General features: G+C 56.1%; 6 protein-coding genes across 6 annotated transcripts; 2 read left to right on the plus strand and 4 right to left on the minus strand.

Moving 5' to 3' along the window:
- Positions 1-786: 786 nt before the first annotated feature.
- Positions 787-3,878, plus strand: LMH87_009071 (uncharacterized protein; the record flags this gene model as incomplete). Its single annotated transcript, XM_056202343.1, has 3 exons — positions 787-919; positions 1,538-1,550; positions 1,616-3,878. The coding sequence occupies 3 exons, from the start codon at positions 787-789 to the stop codon at positions 3,876-3,878; spliced, it is 2,409 nt and encodes an 802-aa protein (XP_056056916.1).
- A 905-nt stretch (positions 3,879-4,783) lies between these two features.
- Positions 4,784-7,438, minus strand: LMH87_009072 (uncharacterized protein; the record flags this gene model as incomplete). Its single annotated transcript, XM_056202345.1, has 4 exons — positions 4,784-5,591; positions 5,659-6,106; positions 6,174-6,737; positions 6,832-7,438. 4 exons carry the CDS (start codon positions 7,436-7,438, stop codon positions 4,784-4,786), a joined length of 2,427 nt encoding a protein of 808 aa, XP_056056917.1.
- Positions 7,439-9,017: 1,579 nt separating this feature from the next.
- On the minus strand, positions 9,018-11,259 carry LMH87_009073 (uncharacterized protein; the record flags this gene model as incomplete). The annotated part of the gene is made up of 2 exons (XM_056202346.1): positions 9,018-9,189; positions 9,269-11,259. 2 exons carry the CDS (start codon positions 11,257-11,259, stop codon positions 9,018-9,020), a joined length of 2,163 nt encoding a protein of 720 aa, XP_056056918.1.
- Positions 11,260-12,086: 827 nt separating this feature from the next.
- LMH87_009074 (uncharacterized protein) lies at positions 12,087-13,093 on the plus strand (the record flags this gene model as incomplete). The annotated part of the gene is made up of 6 exons (XM_056202347.1): positions 12,087-12,230; positions 12,306-12,406; positions 12,495-12,621; positions 12,751-12,776; positions 12,868-12,918; positions 13,006-13,093. 6 exons carry the CDS (start codon positions 12,087-12,089, stop codon positions 13,091-13,093), a joined length of 537 nt encoding a protein of 178 aa, XP_056056919.1.
- Positions 13,094-13,263: 170 nt separating this feature from the next.
- Positions 13,264-14,428, minus strand: LMH87_009075 (uncharacterized protein; the record flags this gene model as incomplete). The annotated part of the gene is made up of 3 exons (XM_056202348.1): positions 13,264-13,719; positions 13,791-14,150; positions 14,228-14,428. The coding sequence occupies 3 exons, from the start codon at positions 14,426-14,428 to the stop codon at positions 13,264-13,266; spliced, it is 1,017 nt and encodes a 338-aa protein (XP_056056920.1).
- Positions 14,429-15,364: 936 nt separating this feature from the next.
- On the minus strand, positions 15,365-15,798 carry LMH87_009076 (uncharacterized protein; the record flags this gene model as incomplete). Its single annotated transcript, XM_056202349.1, has 3 exons — positions 15,365-15,564; positions 15,622-15,681; positions 15,738-15,798. 3 exons carry the CDS (start codon positions 15,796-15,798, stop codon positions 15,365-15,367), a joined length of 321 nt encoding a protein of 106 aa, XP_056056921.1.
- Positions 15,799-19,895: the final 4,097 nt, after the last annotated feature.

Consider the following 19,895-nt stretch of genomic DNA (forward strand, 5'->3'; position numbering starts at 1 on the left):
TATCATGACAGCTCGGAAGCAGAGAGCTGTGGTGGGGCAGCGGGAGACGGCGATGAAGTCAAACTGGAGCACGATGGGCGATGGAGGTGGCCAATGACCTGGCCGTCGACGATTTATTAGCGTCGACACTGCAAACAAGCCAGGGCAGAGAACAGCGCCAACAGTGCCTTGGGCTTATTAATTTGGGCTTGGTGTACACCTTGGTAAATACATTGCTTCGTTAGGTGCTTCGCCTTGCCTAGGTAGAATGAATTTCAAATAGTCTCGACTCGCGCCACCGACTTGTTCTTTTTCGTGCTATCCGCTTCCACCACCAATTGCTCGACGCCTGCCGCCATCACCCATCTTTTGTCCGTCGCCTCGTTTCCAATTTTATTAATTGACTAAGCGCATTGGCCATGCCGTCACTAGCTCGTTGGGTGAAAGTAATGAAGCCTCTTTTAGTCTATTTTTGCCGTCTTGTGTCTCTTTGTGTTGGCAGCGCACGGCACGCAGTGGTGTAGATGCGATGCTCATGTGGTTGAGCCGCAATGCCGCCCAATACATCGGTAATTTTACCCTCGCCTTGTTTTACTGGAAGGAAGCCTTTTAGTCAACGCTTGCTTTCCGTCTCAATCAAGGTGGCGCCGCTGTGAGATAAAATTCACATGGCTCATCTCTTTCATTTCGGAGTGCCCCAGACTAATAGGGACCCCTGCCGGCCCGGCGAGATGCACTGTGCCAAGTGACGCGCATGAGCACAAGTGCGTGCATCAAAAAAAGAACCAGAAAAAATATGTGGAAAACATGGCAAACAAGAAAGCTGGGAGAAACGCCAACCATGTATTTATTCGACGTCTCGCCGCTTTTTTCTCGTCTTGGAATTCATTCAACAATCTCGACAGGACCAAGTCTACAATACCCGCGAGCTGCCCGCAAGGTACGCGCTCCGCTGCAGAAAGTCCAGCCAACTGCCAAGTACCGTTTGCCCGCTGGTCAAGTCTCCACGACAAAGGCCCCGGGAAATACACCGTGATATCATCACTACACACTGTAGGTTCCGCACTGTCCTCACCCGTGCCTGGCACGCACCCACCACTTCCACCTTTTGCGGCGCGCGCAAACCTTTTTGGCGTGGCTTGGCCTGCTTGTGGGAAGCGGCAAGGGCACTCCACCAGAGTCGGTCAAGGCCAGGGAAAAAAATATCATCTGGCCAAATTCTCGTTTTTTTTTTCCCCTTCTCTTCTTCCACACCACCACCAAACTCCTATCCAAAAACCCCCAAAACTTCTCGAGACGAGTTAGTTCAGAGGAATAGTCTAGCACTAGTTCTCTGTCCCTCCTCTTGTACTTCAATCAAGAAAACTTACAAAAAAATTTGAAAACCACCAAAAACCCCCCAGGTCCCCACCTCTCGTCTCGTGCGATAAATAGGTCGACTCTTCACTCCAAACACCATCTTACTTTGAGCATTTCCCTCAGAGTCTTTTGTGTTTGTTCTTATACCAGCCTCGTCAACAGCCAGTCTGATACGTTGCCGGTCAATCCCCACTGCAAGACTCCATCAACTTGTTCGTCGCCTTCCCTTGTCCTCGACCTCTGTGCCGACTTCCACGCTGACCATTGACCGCTGCAGTTTCGTCGACTTGTTAACTCAACACGACAAAATGGCCGCCGCCAACAACTCCGCCGCTGTTGATCAGCTCGCCAGCGACCTTGGCAACACCTCGATCGATGCCAAGCCCTCCGTCGACACCTCCGTCTCCGGTGCCGCTGGTGACGATGCTGGCCCTACCCCCAACTCGGCCGCTCCCCACCCCCAGAACTCTGCCTCCCTCTACGTTGGCGAGCTCGACCCATCCGTCACGGAGGCTATGCTCTTTGAGCTTTTCTCTCAGATCGGTGCCGTCGCCTCCATCCGTGTCTGCCGTGACGCCGTCACCCGCCGCTCTCTCGGCTACGCCTACGTCAACTACAACTCGACTCCCGATGGCGAGAAGGCTCTCGAGGAGCTCAACTACACCCTGATCAAGGGCCGCCCCTGCCGCATCATGTGGTCTCAGCGTGACCCCGCCCTCCGCAAGACTGGCCAGGGCAACGTCTTCATCAAGAACCTCGACGTCGCCATTGACAACAAGGCTCTCCACGACACCTTTGCCGCCTTTGGCAACATCTTGTCCTGCAAGGTTGCTCAGGACGAGCACGGCAACTCCAAGGGATATGGATTCGTTCACTACGAGACCGATGAGGCTGCTCAGCAGGCCATCAAGCATGTCAACGGCATGCTTCTCAACGAGAAGAAGGTCTACGTCGGCCACCACATTCCCAAGAAGGACCGCCAGTCTAAGTTTGAGGAGATGAAGGCCAACTTCACCAACGTCTATGTCAAGAACATCAGCCCCGACGTCACCGACGACCAGTTCCGTGAGCTCTTCGAGAGCCACGGCGACGTCACCTCTTCTTCCATTGCCCGTGACCAGGACGGCAAGAGCCGTGGTTTCGGTTTCGTCAACTACACCACCCACGAGGCCGCTTACAAGGCTGTTGACGAGCTCAACAACAAGGACTTCCACGGCCAGGAACTCTATGTCGGCCGTGCCCAGAAGAAGCACGAGCGTGAGGAGGAGCTCCGCAAGTCGTACGAGGCTGCCCGCATCGAAAAGGCTAGCAAGTACCAGGGCGTCAACCTCTACATCAAGAACCTCGACGACGATGTTGATGATGAGAAGCTCCGCACCATGTTCACTGAGTTTGGTCCCATCACCTCCGCCAAGGTCATGAGAGATAGCCCCTCTGACGACGACGAGGAAGAGGACAAGGAGGCCGATGACAAGGACAAGGAGAACAAGAAGGAGGAGGAGGAGGAAAAGAAGGACGACACCGAGGAGGAGGAGGGCAGCGACAAGGAGAAGAAGGACAAGAAGGGATCCAAGAGGCTCGGTAAGAGCAAGGGCTTCGGTTTCGTCTGCTTCAGCAACCCTGACGACGCCACCAAGGCCGTCGCCGAGATGAACCAGCGCATGATCAATGGCAAGCCCCTCTACGTTGCCCTCGCCCAGCGCAAGGACGTCCGCAAGAGCCAGCTTGAGGCTAGTATCCAAGCTCGCAACCAGATGCGCATGCAGCAGGCCGCCGCCGCCGCCGGTATGCCCCAGCAGTTCATGCAGCCTCCCGTCTTCTATGCCGCTGGTCAGCAGCCCGGGTTCATCCCCCAGGGTGGCCGTGGCATGCCCTTCCCCCAGCCCGGCATGGGTATGCCCGGTGGTCGTCCTGGCCAGTTCCCCGGCTACCCCCAGCAGGGCGGCCGTGGTGGCCCCCAGCAGATGCCACCTAACATGTACAACATGCCCGGCCAGTTCCCTCCCCAGTTTGGCCAGCCCGGTACTCCCCAGTTCATGGCTGCCATGCAGCAGGCTCAGCAGGCTCAGCAGGCTGCTCTCGGTGGTGGCCGTGGCGGTCCTCAGGGCGGTCGTGGCAACGCTGGCATGCCCCCAAACGCTGTTCCTGGCTTCCCTCCTAACAACCGCCAGGGTGGCATGGGCCGTGGTGGCAACCGTGGCGCCAACAATGCCAACAACAACCAGCAGGCCGCCCCCGCCCGCTCCGGCGACAACAACGGCTCCGCCCTCCAGGCCCAGATTTCCGGTGCCCCCCCTGCCCAGCAGAAGCAGATGCTTGGTGAGATGATTTTCCCCAAGATTCAGGCCATCAACGGTGAGCTTGCTGGCAAGATCACTGGTATGCTGCTTGAGATGGACAACTCCGAACTCATTAACTTGATCGAGGATGATGCCGCTCTCAAGTCCAAGGTCGACGAGGCCCTTGCGGTCTACGACGAGTACGTCAAGACCCAGGATGGTGGTGAGGAGAAGAAGGAGGAGGAGGAGACCAAGGCCTAAGCGCAAATGGCCGGCTCTGAATCTAGGGGGGAGCGAGGCTCAAGCATGAGCAGCTCACCCCGAACTGGTTGATTTCCTTTGTTACTTCAGTTTACATATGGGCTTTCTTCATCATGGTAACCTTATTGACATGTGTATGAGTATCGGCGGCTCACAATATCTGCTATCTCATTACGCCTGTCTACAGGGTTGCATTTGTATACATGGACTTGCTATTTCTTGTCAGGCACGGCGCACAAAAATCAAAAGTTGCGGTTGCAAGACGGGTTGGGATCAAGAACCGGATGGCGAGAGGTGGGGATGAGAATCCAAGCGGCTCTGACGGCCGCAAAAGGCGTTGGAGAGCCGAGATTGTTTGAAAGAATTGCTGTGGGCACAGATACCCCTCGAGTGGTCCACGAGAATTTTACCAGGCAAGGGAGACTTTATTTGATAGGACTAATAAAAATGTTAAAAATTATTATCTCATTAATATTCTGTGATGTGTTGGCTTCATGATTGTTTGTTTATTGGCAGCATTGTGCATTTAGTGCTACTCGGGTAGATGTCCATATCTGCCCGTGATGTCTGTCCCGTGTAGTGTTGTAATCTGGTTTATATCATTGTAAAAGTAAAGGCTACCTACTGTTGAATACAAGAAACAAAACAATACCAAGAGAGTACACCTTGTCGACGCCTCCAGACCGTAGAATTTTCCAACCGAAAAGTGAAAGAAACTCTTCAAAATAGACGACACAATCCGTCTGTACAGGAACCATCCTTCCATCCATTGCCGTTTTCCCAATCCCGTAGCGCCGCGAAAATAATTCAGAACTGTTGCCAGGGGACAAGAAGTAAAGAAAAAGAAAAAAGGACCATATAGTTTACAATGAGAACAAGACACGCGTGGTAGACTCATTTTTCTTTTACACCCTTTTCCCGCTGGCATCATAACCACCCACGCGGCGCGGCGTGTCCTCGTCCTCCTCCCCGCCGCCCGCGAGGCTTCTCTGGGCGGTCGGCACGCTGGAGAAGAGGTACTCGAGGACTTTGCCCTTTTGCTGGCGGCGGACCTCGGCGAGGTGGTCGCCGACCGAGGCGATGCCGGCAATCTGGTCGTCAAGGGAGAGGGTGGTGGCGTTGGCGCCGCGGACGAGGGGCGAGACGAGCTTGCCGCGGAGGCTCTCGAGCGAGGCCTTGAGGGTGAGGAGGCGGCCGTGGTGGTCGACGAGGACGCGCTTGTTGCGGACCGTCTTGTCGCGGACGTGGTGGAGGAGGTCGAGGTTCTTGCCAAACTTGCGCAGCTCGGCGGCGCGCGCGCCGAGCAGCCGCACCCAGAGGCTGGCGAGCGTGTCGGCGTGCAGCTCCTCCTGGGCCGACGACTCGCGGACGACGGCGCGGGCGAGGTTGAGGAAGCGCGCGTCGACGGCGGCGAAGAGCGCAAAGAGCGTGACGCTATGCTGCAGCTCGGCGGCGATGCTGTCCTCGAGCACCGCGAGGAACTCGGTGAAGAGCAGCTGGATGACGCGCTGCTCGCGCTGCGGGCCCGACGGGCCAAAGATGTACGTGGTCAGGCTGCCAAACGGCGTGGGCGCGCCGTGGGCGTCCTCGAGGACGCGCGCGCGCGAGAGCAGGTTGTGGAGGTTGTCGTAGGCGGCCGACATGGTGGACGGCGGCGGGGTGCTGTTGAGGCGGTTGAGGTGCATCTTGGCCCAGTCCATGACGTTGAGTATGCTGCAGAGCGGGTGTTTAGCAGGGGGGGGGCTGATTGGGGACGGGGTCAAGGAGGAGAGGAGCATACCCATCGACGTCGCCATCCACGCGGGCAAAGAACTTGGTCATCTCGACAGACAGCGTCCTCATCGTCTCGCTGAGCGCGTCGAGGTCCGAGACGATGCTCTCGGCGTCCTTCATGCCGCTGGAGCGCACGCTCTCGCCCAGGTCCCAGACGGCGACGCTCGTCGCCTGCAGCTCGTGGACCTGCGCGACGGCGCTCTCCGAGTAGTAGATGAGCGGCTCAAACGAGCGCGCGACGCCCGCCACCTTGACGAGGTCGCCGGCCGGGCGCTGCGCGACGGGCTGCAGCAGCGTCTTGACGAAGAGCACGCTGAAGAGCGCGACGGCGGCGTTGGCGAAGAGGGCGCGCCACGAGGACGTCGCGGCCCGGTAGCGCCTGCGCACAAAGGAGACGGTGGCCTCGATGAGCTCGGTGCGCTGCTGGACCTCGGCGCGGACGGCGAATCGGATATCTGTTTGACCATGGGGTTAGCAGGTAAGTTCTGCCATGGAATGTCGTCGCAAAAGGGTAATACTTGCAATTTTCGGAGGGTGCTTCTGGTGGAAGTAGTGGTGTACGTGTGAGGAGCGTGGAATCTACAGGCTCGAGCTTGACTGCATCGTCGTGCCGCTGTGGGCTTGAGCTGCGTTTTACTTGCGGGCTCGGGCTGCGCATCTTTTCCGGGCTCTGGCTTCCCGGCGGGAGCCTCGTCTGCGTCGCGCGCTGCAGTATATCGCTGCTGCCTTCGGAGCTGCTGCCGGTCGAGTCATCGTCGTCGTCCTGCTCGCTCACCTCGGACAACGGCAGCGACGAGCCTCGTTCCGACGATATCCGCGGCGGCATGGCCCGGGCGACGAGCTCATCACCCACCCGCGGGGGGGTCCTCCAGAAGCCGTTGCTGCGGTCGCCGTTGCCGAGCCTCCGCCACGCCGGTGGTGAGTAGCCACCAGCGGCGGAGTCCGCGTCCGAGTCCGCGACGAGGCTCGACTCCGGCGCCGGCGCCGGCGCCGTCTGGTCGTCCGAGTCCGCCGCGAGCTCGCTGCTGGGCAGCGCCGAGGAGTGTCTGGTCGACGAGAGCGAGGTGGCCGTCGTCATGGGGCTGACTGGAGGTTCGAAGTCTTGCAGAGAAGCGTCCAGATGATAGTCTTGATCGTCTGCTGCTGCTGCTGCTGCTGCTGCTGTGGTTGTTTCCACCACTGTCGTTATAATCTCTGCCGGGGTCGACCTTCTTATTATTGGTGATTCTGCAGGTGGCGGCGTTGTTGGCGGGGGTAAAGGTGTGGGCGCCATGCTTGGGAGGTGGTGCAGGAGGGGGAGGGGTTGTCTCGCGACCACGCCCACTCCAGTAGGAGGAGATAAACTCGGGGAGCGCAAGCTGCCTCGTGGGCGTGAGCTTCTCAATCAACGACGGGGGCGCTGGCAGCGCACCACGCGATCGAGGTGGTGGTGGCAGTGCCGGCAGCACCTTTTGGAGCCTGTTGTGCCGCCGTCTACTGGCGGTGGCGGTTGTTGCAGCAACAGCAGCACCGAAGGAGCTGGAAGATGCTGAGGTGGCACGGCGGTGCACCAGCGCTGACGAGGGTGATTCGCTGCCGTGCGAGGCGTGTGTCTGCGGCGGCGACGGCGACGGCGGCTGCCAGAGGTTGCGCGGCAGTGACACACGGGGCAGGCGTATGTGCGGGACGACGGGGATGTAGAGGGTGAGGAAGCAGAGCAGCAGGGCGACGACGGCGAGAAAGGTGCCGGGGGTGACGGTGATGCTGACGAGGGAGACGTTGTTTGTGACGGAGAAGAGGGACTGCATAGTAGCAGGTTGAGGCTGGAAAAGAGGACAAGGAGGAGGGGGAGGGGGAGGGGGTGGTTCTTTGGTTGGTTCTTGTTGTTGTTGTGTGGGTGGTTCTCTGTATGAGGAGGGGGTGTGTGTGCGTGAGTGAGTGGTGGTTCGGCGATTAGGCGCTGGGAGCACACCCTCGAACCGTCCGCGAACCACGAAGACTGATATCGAACAGCCGGCCTGTCCCAGCTCTCTCTCTGGGAAAGAATCGAATGGCCCTGGTTTGCTGGGGAACCAAAGGTCTTTGGGCACGGAAGGCAGCTGCCTGGTATTAGGGTGCCAGTGTAAGTGAGAGAGCGGTTGGGCTGGGAGAAGGCGGCCGTCAGGACTAGGGGTATGGTAAAGGGGGGCTCCAGTAGCGCAGACAGCCAGCGCTTGGTTTCTGTCGTCCTGAGATTTATCAGTATATAGCGAGAGGGAAAAGTCACGGCAACTGGCCCAGACTACCGTGAACTTTGGACTCGGGCGGTGAAAATGGACGAGGTTGGGGACAATTCGTTAGGCTTACAACTTCCATACATATTAGGCTTGCCCACTTTCGGCACTCGTCCACTGTACGTCGATGAGTCGTGCCACTAAAAACGGCCCCAAAACCCGCTAGAACCTGCCCGTTGCAGCGCCTCCCAGCCAATCAGCTGCCGTGGCTGCAGAGCGTTGTCTCAGAGTCTCGTTACCCCTCCACCTGCAGTTTCCTGCCACCATTCCAGCCAGAGGTCGTCGAGCATCTATTTTCAGGTCACCCTTTTATCCGGCTTGCACATCTTTTGTTTCACATATAATTGCCGAAGAATAAAGAATCCGTGTGTTTATTGCAATACAAATTCTCAGAGATTTTCCATTGTCAGAAGAAAAGGCTGCTTGGCCAAAGTGTGTGGATGGATGCACGAATGGACCAGCTTACACAGGCCTCGCTGGCCGCGGCCTCGTTGACCCGGCCTACCACCACTATTCCACCACCTGGCCGCTGATCAAGCGGCCAGTTTTTTACATCCACGCCCTCAAATCATCTCTCATGGCTGGTTTTGCTCTGGGCCCCTCGTCAGATACCCCTCTAATGCCCCTCCGACCCCCTCTCCTTCACAGCATAATCACTTTGCATCAAGAGCATGCAGGACAATCGTCAAGCTTCATTTACTCCGACGGACGGAAACAAAGTCAAGAAACAGCTTCTTCATTCGCTAGTTAGGAAGAAAAGTAAGAGAAGAGATACCAAAAAAAAAAAACAATTGTGATGAAACCCTATCCCAGCAGCCTTTAGCCGTGGGGCCTATGCCCTACCATCCTTCATTCGCCGCGCAGAAACACCAAACGTGATGCACACCTTGCTACGGTCTCTCTTGTCCTCCTTCTCCCGCGCTTGCCAGATGTAGAATCAGATATCAAATGAGAAAGTAAGAAGCAAGAAGCTAGAATTATAAAAAGAAAAAAGAAACGCTGAGAGAGGAGTAGAAAATCCAGGCCAAAAACTCCCACACGTCTACTTGACCACATGCCACCTATCCCTTCGCCCATGTCGACCACCACACTTCTTCATCCGAGACTTGGCCTTTTAGTCAATCTTGGCGCTCGCCAGGCTTCGCGCTGTTGGGTTGCTCAGGTTGTTGACCTGCCGAATTGCTTTTTGCTTGTACTTGCTCTGCTTTCGCAGCCGTTTCCTCGCAACCATGACCGGCACCGAGCTCTTGGTCACCAGGTAATTGGAAAACGAACCCAGAATGACGCTGCAATTTGTTAGCATGTGTTTTCAACACGCCCATCCTCTCCTGAATCAGAGAATATAGGAAGAAAGAACAAACTTACCCCTTGAGGGCACTTCGGCCTCGGCTGCCAATCACCACCAGTGTCGGGTTCACCAAGTCAATCACCTCCGTAATCAGGTGGCGCGGGTTCTTGCAGTGCAGCACCTCGACAATCACGCGCACCTGCAGCTTCGTCTTTCGGAGAAGTCGCAGAATCTTTTCCGTCATGACCTGAATCGCCCGCTCCCGCTCCTCCTCCGCCTTGGTCCTGTCGCTGCGCGCCACCGGCGCCGGCGATTTGCTGCCCGTTGTCCCCGACGAGTCGTCGCGCCGGTGCATCTTTTTGAACTCCGTCACCGGGCTGAGTGGCGCCGGTGACACCCTGGTGTTGGTCACCGTGTTGATGGCCGCCGCCTGCTCCTTCATGGCCGCCACGTCATCGGGCACCTGCACCCCGTCCCCGGTCACGCCCGTCTCCTCGTCCACGCAGTAAATCGCAATCAGCGTGTCGCCGTCGCGAATGACCGTTCCTATCGCCCACTCCAGCGCATGCGTCGACTCGTCGCTCAGATCCGTCGCCACCAGGTACTTGCGCAGCCGGTGGTGCTCGTCCTCGGCGCTCTGCGCTATCTTGTGATATTCGCCGCGGTAAATGATGCGGATGGACCTGTGTGCCTCGGGGTTGTGTAGAGCATTCGTCATGGTAAACGACAGCTTCTGTGCTCGCTTGATATCGTCCACGTCTGCCTCTTCGTCCGAGTCGACAACAGATTGCGTAGCGGAATGCGGATTGTGGTCGTAGCTCGTGTGAGGGTGTACGCCCGTCTTACTAGGCTTGACCGTCTCACCAGACGTGTTTGTCACCTTGATTTCCGGCTCCAAAAGAGACCTGTATTGGTAGCTCTGCTGCGATGCGATGTTGGAGCGGTCCTCATCAGCCGCGGCAAGGAGACTCAGAGCCGCGCGCTTGCTACCACCAGAGCGGGAGCGAGACTTGTCTTCGTCGGCCTCACCCTTTGCATCGGGGTTCAGAGAGCGTGGAGCCTTCTTACGGCCACGATCCTCGTCATCCGATGAAAGCGGCTCGTCGTCGTCACTAGACTCGAGGTGCTCGCCATCGGGGCCGAGATAGTCTTTGATCAGGCGTCCAGCTCCCGCGTCGTCGGATCGTTTCCGCATGGGAAGCTGGGAGAGGCTGCCGGAAGAAAAGGCCAGGTTTGCGTCTGAGAGCCTTCTGTATGCGTTATTCATGTCCACAATTCGCCCATCGCCGAGCATGACCTGGTTGGAGTCGCGCGGTACAGCTGGTGACTTGGATCGATCATTCCAGCGGTTGTGCGGGGACTTGGACTGGTGGTATCCAGGGCGGTTAGCTGACGAGTTCCTAGCACGACTTGGAAGCTGGAGGCCGCTGAAATCATAACCTCGCAGCGCGTCGACTAGCGAGCTGCCCCCAGAGGGTTTTTTGTTCTGTGACGACCGCTTGGGTATGAGGTTCCCCGAGGCACTGCTAGGCAGGATGCCAGAAAATTGATACTCTGAGACGCGGTCATTGCTTCCCAGCGACTTTCGAGGTCCAAATTCGGCAGGCTTGAATGCCGCATCAGAAGAGCTTCGCGGGTGCAGTCTGGAGGTTGGGGGTTGGTTAGAGCTTCTATAAATCGATGCATTGGCCATGGTGGGCGAGCTGGGCGTGCTTCTGTTGTATGCTGATCGGGTCTGGGAGCTGGGCCGCATGGCAGCAGGGCCGCCGACGTCAAGCATGCTGCGGCCGGGCCGGGCAGCGGGTGGCGCCCCGTCAATGTCGAGCATGCTTCGCACGGGAGGCTGCGGCGCCGGGCTCGTACGCCCATGCGCAGAGCCTGCATCGTCGTCGCCTACATCCAGCATGCTCCGGACAGGGGAGCGCGGGGCGTTCGTGTACGGGGAGCTCGATCGCATGGCGCCTCCAGCGCCGCCCGACTTCTTATTCTCGAGCAGAGCCAGCACCTCCTCGCGCTCCATGTCGAGCATGGCGTCGATGCTCATGGGCAGGTTGGGGTTTCGCGACATGATGAACGGTTTTGCGGTATCTGCGGTGTGAAGAGTAGAGTCTGGACCGAATCGAAGAGAATTGCCTTTAACCGCGGTGGGCAGAGTGTCGGCTGTGTTCGGTCTGGCTGCGGTGGCTGTGCCTCGTCTCGGCTCTGGCACTGATGCTGCCAGCGGCGGCGGGCTGTCGATTGAAAGAGAAGGGGTTCGGGTGTCAAATATCTTTTGACGTGATCAGGCTTTGATTTTGAAGGCACCTGCAGATAGACAGCTGATTGCGAGACGCGAGTGGTCGCAGTCTCGTTGCTGGGGTTGATTGCTTGCTTGCAGGCCCTGGAGCTGCTGCGGGGGCGCAGGCGCAGAGGCAGAGGAAAGATGTCAGAGGGTTTCGGTGGAGGGAGAAGTGGCCAGGCGCAGCATGTCTGAGAAGGTAGAATGGCGTGATTCGCAGTGCTGATAGCTCGAGCAAAGACAGCAGGGATGTAAGGCCCGAAGTCTCAAAGCTATATGTGAGATGACAACAGCAAAAGTAGATGGCCTCTCTTTTTTTCCTTTTCTTGGCTGTCGAAGATGAATGACTTGCGATGAGCCGACTGCCTGGGAAGGGGGGGTTTACTTTACAATGTGGGGTTACTGTGGTGGCACCAGGCAGAAGACAGCCAAACAGCCCAGCAGGTCGCCCTCCAAGTGGTGTCAGGATTTGCTTTTAGCGGCTGCAGCTGGCATTTTAGCTGGCGGGTAACAGTGGCGAGGTGGGCTGTGGGCAGCGCTGTAAGCAGCGAGATTGAGTGCTGGAGCCAGTGCCAGGGTTGCTGGAGCTAGCGCCTGAAGAGGGAGCTCGAGTGCAGATGGCGCAGCAGACAGTGGCCGCTCGACACCTTGTTCGCCGTCCGTCTGCGGAGGCTGAGCAGCGCGCAGCACCGCAAACACTGCCCGCCACGCCTGTTTCTCGCTGGAGCACCAAGTGGCGTCGGCAAACCAATCCAATACTGGTAAATGCCCCTGCCCTGTCGTGCACATTGGCACGGCTAAAACAACAGCCCATGGACTCACCGAGAATGTCAAAGCAAAGAATATCAGCCCAACAAAATAAAGTCCAAAGAAAAGAGGCAATCTTTGTTGCAAAAGACTCTGCCTCTGACAGTCAACCCGCTTCCAGAGCATCACCGCATGTCCCCCCCCCCCTCTCACCCCCAAAAAACTGGGCTGCGACGTCGACTTGATCTTGCCGTGAGCCTAACCAAAACCTTATGCAGACCCCCAAGCGCCAGCGGCCGTCACATGCCCTCCGTCCGGGCAGGCTGTCGCCACCAGCGGCGCCAAGTCTTCCTCTCCGCTCGTACAGATTACTGGTGCCTAATCTGTACTGAGTACACAACTACAGTAAGCAAGCAATGGTACCACTAACCCACAAGTACTCAGATTGGCTCTCTCATGCCGAGATGAGCCCACGTACATATCCTAGAGAAAAAAAGTCTTGCTTCTTTTTGACACAATAACCCTTTTTCGCAGGCGTACGCTGTCGTTACCAGTGTCCAGTCTTTCTCTAGCTCGAGCTTGGCAGCGACCCTTCTTCTACACCTTGTCATGCGCACTTCACACGATAGTCACATAGCTAAGACAAAGCAGTAAAAAGTCACGACAAATGCTCATTTCACCTCGGGAGATTCATAATCACGGGTATCCTCCCCACGACGGCTCTCAGACGCCCCTTCGTCAGACTAGCTTCCACTTACGCCATCAGTCCTAACCAAGACATGCATCCAGCTTTATCCAGCGGCTCGGCCTTTACCAGCAATGCCCAAACTCCATCCAATCGCAATTTCCACACATCAGAATCAACAACTCCGAATAGCCACATGCAATTCTGCCTCTTGGCATTTCTATATTTTACATTTTCCTTCTGCCCCCTCGCTGATGGTGATGCGTAGTAGGACGACAGAAGGAAGAAAAGAACGGCTGTAAGACCCCTAATATACAAAGTACAAGCCACTCACATCCTCTCATGCATCTCTTCCCCTTTGATTATTTCCCAGCGCTCTTCTTAATCATAATCCTCTTCTCCACGTTGGCTCGCGCCGTCGTGCCCTGCTTGTGGATGAGCTTCCGCTTCTCCCACACCGACGACCGGCCCTCGACCACGGCGATGATTTCGTCCGCCAGCCGGTGCGCAAACTGCGTCCGCCCGCTGCCCTTGCTCGGCTTCTTCTCCACCGCCTCCAAAATCCACGTAAACGCCCGTCGCCTGCGCTGCCGCACCGTCAGCGGCTGCGGCATGTCCAGCGCCCGTCCGCCGCCGCCCGCGCCGGGGATCGCCTTGACCCGGATGAGCGGCGCCACAGAGTCAATCGCCACCGTCAGGTATAGCACCGGGTTCAGCGACAAGTGCGACGCAGGCGGCGTCCCGGGCAGCAGGGGGAACTTGGGGCTAAATGTCGGTTCGGGTGCCATTCGGAGAAAGTTCATCGTCATTGCCAGATTCTATAGCCGAAAACCTCGTTAGTACTCGGCTTGCCGCCAAATAGCGCGCCTGCAGCGTAAAATGAACATACCCGTTGAGCAGCAGCCAGCTTGCCGTCTCGCATCATTAGCCTCGTAATCTGTTCCACCACGGGGTGGTATCGCTTCTTGACGTTGAACCCGTCGGGGTACGGCTTTTGCGGCAGAGGCCATTTGTGTCCGAGATTCTGGATGTCCTCGCCAGCCTCGTCGGCTGCTTCGAGCTCGGCTGCCTCAGCAGCCCCTACTGCCAGCACCGTCTCGGCGTCCGTTGCGGGAGGGATTGCGCCGTCTCGGTACAGCACCTCCTCCTGAGCTTCCGTCAGACCGCCTTGTTGAGCTGATCGGCCGCCGTACATCATCTTCTCGAGCGCCGCATCGTCAATACTGTCGATTGGATTCGCAATGGATGCCTGTAAGGTCCGACCCAGTCAGTCTTCGTGCTCCTTCAAGATCGGTCGATTGAGCGTGGCACGACGGATGGAATTACCTCTGTATTGAAACTGGCCTCGCCAGCGGCATTTGTTTCCGCTGCGCTTGGGGTTTGGCTTCTTGTGTCATTCGATTGGAAGCGATAGGGTCGTGCTAGTTGCTGGAGCGCCTGAGGTCTGCTGCACACAGGCTTCGGACGTATGGCGAGACCTCTGCACGAGTGCAGGATTCGAATTCCCCTAGGCATCGCGGCCGCCATTGTGGACAAAACTGGTTTCCTCGATTGGGAAGTTATGGTACGTCGTCACAATTGCAGGAGCTCGCGTGGTATGTTGCCAGACGAAATTTCCTGGGTCGTCGTAGCTCCTGGCGCGCCGGCGCCGGAACAGAGCTTATCCGTTCCGGGAAGAGCAGCTTACCCTGCACTTAGAACAGAATATTGGCGGAAGCAGCAATGCACTCTTATTCTCCAGAAGGCAAGGAAATTTTAAAATGGCGAGCAAGATATGTTTTCTTCGAGCTCGTGAAGGTTGATTTTGTGCTGTTGGAGCTCTACATTGGTCTTTTACACTCGTCGCGCGGGCCCTCTCACGCCATTAAGGGCCTCCTTGGAAGCCTCAAATCCTCGACTTACACGGAAATCGGCTCGGCAGACGTGTTGCCCGTCGCGAGTGGTTTCTATAGGAAGCATTTTCTGTTGAATTATTCTCGAATAATATGCCAAGTCACCAATCGATGTGATATCCAACAATGCGTACATTGTGCCGTTCTTGTAGACCTTTGCAGGTCAGAGCCTGCGCCGCCTCAATCGCGTGTGATGCCTGACCCCCAGTACAAACCAGTGTACCAAACCGCTATGCCGCTGAAATATCCATCTGCAATTATGCCGTCGACCGCCTTTTGAGAGTAGCTAATTGTAAATACCTAAGATAAAAGAGCTCGTGGCTCAATACTGCTCCGCTTCCATCCGGCCCCATCCACTGCGACCCTAGCAAGGATGCCAAATGCAACACCACCAACGGCTCGGACTACTACCACTGTGTCAAGCCGCGCAAGCTCGCTAGATGCCGCAAAGAACCGTTGAGAATTTTCGCGAAAACAAGGCTAGCAACGCAGCCCCCATACGCCGATTCGCCCAGTAACGGCACCAAAATTGTAGGGGCTCTGCCCGTCGTGGCAGCCAATGGCTGTAGAATCACCAGCCGGATCTGGCGGTCGAAGCTGCCGCAGTGTTCGAAGCGGCGGTAGAGTTACTGGAATTACCAGTGAGCCAATTCACGGCACATTCTGCAGCATCCTCTTTCGCGTTGTTGAGGTTCCTTCCATCGTACCAGAAACGGGCGTTCACAATCTGTCCTTGCACTTCGACCGTGCTTGACCACGCCGTTCTACCACCTTTTGTAGTGCTCTCGTTAGTGAAGACTCGGTACTGCGTGCATTAGGAAAACAAACCGCGACGGTCAGATACAATCTGGAATTTTGGAGGGACAAGCTGCGCCGCGCGGCACGCCTCTGTGTGGAGTCAGACTATATTCTTCGCTATGAAGCGGGCAATAGATAAGTCGTACCTTCAAGCTTGTCTTGCCATGGCGTAGCGCCACCCGTGTTGTTTAACGGTGATGTGCTCATGCTGGTAGCGCGGCAGAAATCGGCAAGTGGAAACGAGAAATATATCGCCAGAGTGTTGAAGAGAAGAGGCAGAGAGTGCGGGGGACCGAAAGAGGGACTCTCCGGATCTCGAGCAAAGGATAAGCTGAAGGATATATAGGCGGAGCGATTAGGCCGGGCGAAGCTATACGGCTTGGTTTGCCGCCGTCATGTACAACTCGCGCAACGGTGATACAATGCAAGACACACAAACCTGACTGCAAAGATGTAAACGCAGCAAGTCGTGGTACCGAAAATGGCAACTCAGGGAAGCTGTTGAAGGAACCGCGCTGAGGGCCAACGAGATGTCACTGAAGAAAAAGCTGACCGCATTTGAGAAACAGGCAAACCAGAGACGCTGGGGCAGAAGCAGAATGAGCTATACTAAGATGAACAGCAAAAGTCAAAGTATATGGGTCCAGAGAAGGAAGGAGACGAAACTTGACGTTCCAGGCGGTTGCCAGTGCGCTCCAGCAGTGGTTTGGGCCAGTACCATTTTTCTCCGCGTTGCTTTTTTCTGCCTTGCCCTGAAAGATTATGAAGGGGTGTGTGGGATCTGGTGGCAGCGCGTCCACACACAAGAAAGCAGGCCAGAGCGCATTAAATCAAGCAAAGTGTCCTGCAGTAGCACCACAAGTACATAGCAGCAGCAGCAGTTTCGCTGATGGGACAGGAGACATTCAGGCCGATTGAGCCCACTGGAGGAGCCGCTTGCTGAGCCAACTGTGAAGAACCCAGGCAGACCCGGCCGGCGTCGTCCCCTGTCGCTGGCAGGCGATATTTTGTATGACAGGCTGGCATGAGCATGGCCTGAGGAGCAGTCGTCCTGAGCGCCGGTGCGCGAGTGCGTACTGGTAGTGGAGATTTGTGACAACGGCCGCACATAATAGCACACCCCCCTTTCTGGGGCCAGAGAGATATTGCAGCCCAGTCAGAGTGTCCAATTCCGGGAGAATCCAGCCTCTTGTCAAGGCCTGTGGTGCACCGGCCAGTAGCCGTCATGGAACTCAAGGGGGTGGAGAGGATGTGCCACCGGGGAGACTGGAAGTGCAGCGGTATCCTTGTCGCATCTCAACGCATGGCAACCAGACGTTCCAACTCTTCCAGCCCCAGCCAGCTGCAGGGCGCCACTTCGGGCAAGTGCCTGTGGGCTCTGCCCTCGGTCTTTATCACGGCTGCCGGCGAGTATGCGAATGCTATTTGCTGCAATCGTTGACATGGGGGCCGCGACACTGACAGGCCTCCTTGGCTTTCGGCTCGTCCCACTACCCGAGGGGGCGCGGGGAATGAGATGATGGACGCTGTAAACTGTGATCATGCCCTGAGCTCGAGATTTGCCGTCAGGGTTCGTGCCGGCAGGTAAGTCGTGCAGCTTGCTTGGCAAACACACCGAAGCAACAGCCACCAAACAAACACTTATGCTGCACCGGCGCGCCTTGACCCGAAGGCAAGAAAGGCAGCCGCGGCTTTGGGAACCGCAGCCTTGTGTGTAACAGTGATGGCCTCTGACGCCAATGATGATGTGCATTTGCCAATTGACTAGCACCAGTATTCGCCGCCGGATGCACCTTGCAGAGCTGAACCTGACTGCGGATCCCAGCCGGAAGCGGGTGGGTGGTTCGCGAAACTAGCCTGTCAGCCCATTACCAACCAGTAACTACTTGGTAGAAGCACGTATCGTGGGTGTGGGCTTGTTAGTCTAGGGCATTAGATGGCTTTCTCTTTCCTTTTTCTTTTGTTCTTTTTCATTTATTTTTTACCGCGATCGGCTCGAACCAGTCGGATGTTTCTTTTCCTCCGCCGCCTGCCGCAAGACAATATCAGCCCTGACGTTGCCGGAACAGGGGGCCGCAAGGGAATAGGAAGGAGGTGTGACGATGGCATGTGCGGCCCCATGATGGACCATCCAGTTTCGACCCTGGTCTGACCGTTGAGTGCGCAGAGGAAAGCAGTCTGCACAGGGCAGAGGGGATGGAGGCAAACTCATGGTTGGAGCCAGCATGACGCACCACGTAACTTTAAGCGGTCGGATGGAATGAGCAAAAAAAAAAAAAAAAAAAAGAACAACACGGCAAGTGGGCTGCTTACTGTTTCTTGCCAGTTGCCTGATTCCAGATCTGAGGGCGTTGCTCAAGTTTCTTTTTCTTTCTCACTTGCCAGACCGACTATCTTGATTAACAACTCGACGAACACCACCAACCAGTTATTTCTCCGTCGCACAACGCAATCAACTTTGGTAACTTTTCCCCCGTTTTGGCCAGATATGAGTCGTTGCGCCGGCTTCGCCCACTCTGGCGATGCCTTCCCGAATTGTCCGACGACCATCTCCGCAGCAAGCACTTTGACCACTACCAACTACACTATATTATTTTTGTGCATTCTGCGCCCGTCGCCATGTTCACCGTAAGGTCGCTTCAACACACGTACTGCAACTACTTCGCTTCCCCATGATCGACCGGGTCAGTGGGTCGGAAGCCGTGAATGCTGAGACTTCCGATGCCTGGCTGAGCCAACCTATACAATGGCAGGCTACATAAAAAAGATGTGAAAATACCTTGGCAGTTGAGATGCAATATGGCTGTACTATTGTATTGACTATTTTAGCTCAGTACGTGCGAAATCTATGTGGCTGGCCGAGGGTCTGCCTTGTAGTGAGCCGGTGGCTTGCCACGTTATCAAAGGCTAGCCAGCAACGCCTACTTCGTGTTTCTTGTTGCAACAAGATCTGAGCGGGTAAGACAGAAATCGCCAAGGGTCCGCTGCAGGTAATCAGATGCGCACACCGCGGGAGAGCTGCGACTGAGTATCTCACAATAGCATGAGACAGCACGGCCGACAGAAGCAACCATCGAAGAAGTACATAGCTCGGTACGAGATAGACGTCGCGCTGAAACAAGGCAGTATCACGCTATTTGTATAACCATCGGAATCGAGCATTCTAGAAAAAGCTCCCACGTTACTCGAGCACCAAACCGTAACGGCCCAGGTCTTACCTGCCACAAAAAACGATCAGACGGCATTCAGCAAACCCGAAAAAAGAAAACCAGAACTTCTGATCTTCGATTAAAAATACTCGTCGCAATGGGGTACTCTACCATGGTGATTCGCGACGCTTTAGCCCAAAGATTCCGGTACCCAAGCCAACCAAAATCGTCCAAGGTGTTCAAGCTGTGGAACAACGGCGGATTGCAGTCGAGAACGAGAAACAATATCTCGGTCATCTCTCGGACTTCTAATCCAGCCTTCAGAATAGGTGATGCAGCACCGAACATACGCATTATACGTCAGTGAATCAAGCAAGCCCCGAAATTGCATCAGACTGGTCAATCATCGCGTAGCATCCAGCAAGCCCGCGTATCAGTAAAGCATGGCCTGCTTATAATAAACGGAGCAGACCACATTCGAATACCACAGCAATAGTCAAATTTCTTGCACATGGAGTTGTAAGTACTGACAGGCGGGTCAACAGATGGCAGATGGGCACAGTGGCAGGGATCATTGGCGTCGTGGAATGCAGGCCCTGGGATACGACAGAGTACTCGGGTGCTAATATTTGTTGTCCACAGAATTCGCCATGTTTTCACCGAAAATCACCACACAAGCTCCACACCAGCATGTCAAAACGGCGCTTTTGCAACCAGCCTGCATCGAGGCGGTATGCGTGCCATGCTGTTGCGTGTACGTTGTAGCCTGCGACGGATCACAACGCTACCGAGAAAGACCAGACGATTTGCCCTTTTCTTGCGATAGTGAGCCAAATTGTCGGAAGCTAATGTGAGGAGACCAGTGGGAGGTAGCCTGCCCCGAAGGAAGGGAGTGGGCGCCTCGCCACACTTTACTGCTGCGGAGAACCAAAACAGCATCGGCATCAGCCATGGGCCGATTACTATTTGGGAACCACACTTTTGGAAAACAATAACCATTGAGATATGCAAATTACTCCGCTGGAAGTCCTCCAGGAATCGCTGGCTCTCTTTTGTTGTGCACAGACCGTCGCCGGATGAAGGATGGCAATTTTTACCGTTGTATACGCATGCATAGCGACACCAAGTTGTGGCTGCAACGGCATGTACCTCTGG

This window comes from Akanthomyces muscarius, assembly GCF_028009165.1.
Source record: "Akanthomyces muscarius strain Ve6 chromosome Unknown contig_18, whole genome shotgun sequence".
NCBI lineage: Eukaryota > Fungi > Ascomycota > Sordariomycetes > Hypocreales > Cordycipitaceae > Akanthomyces > Akanthomyces muscarius.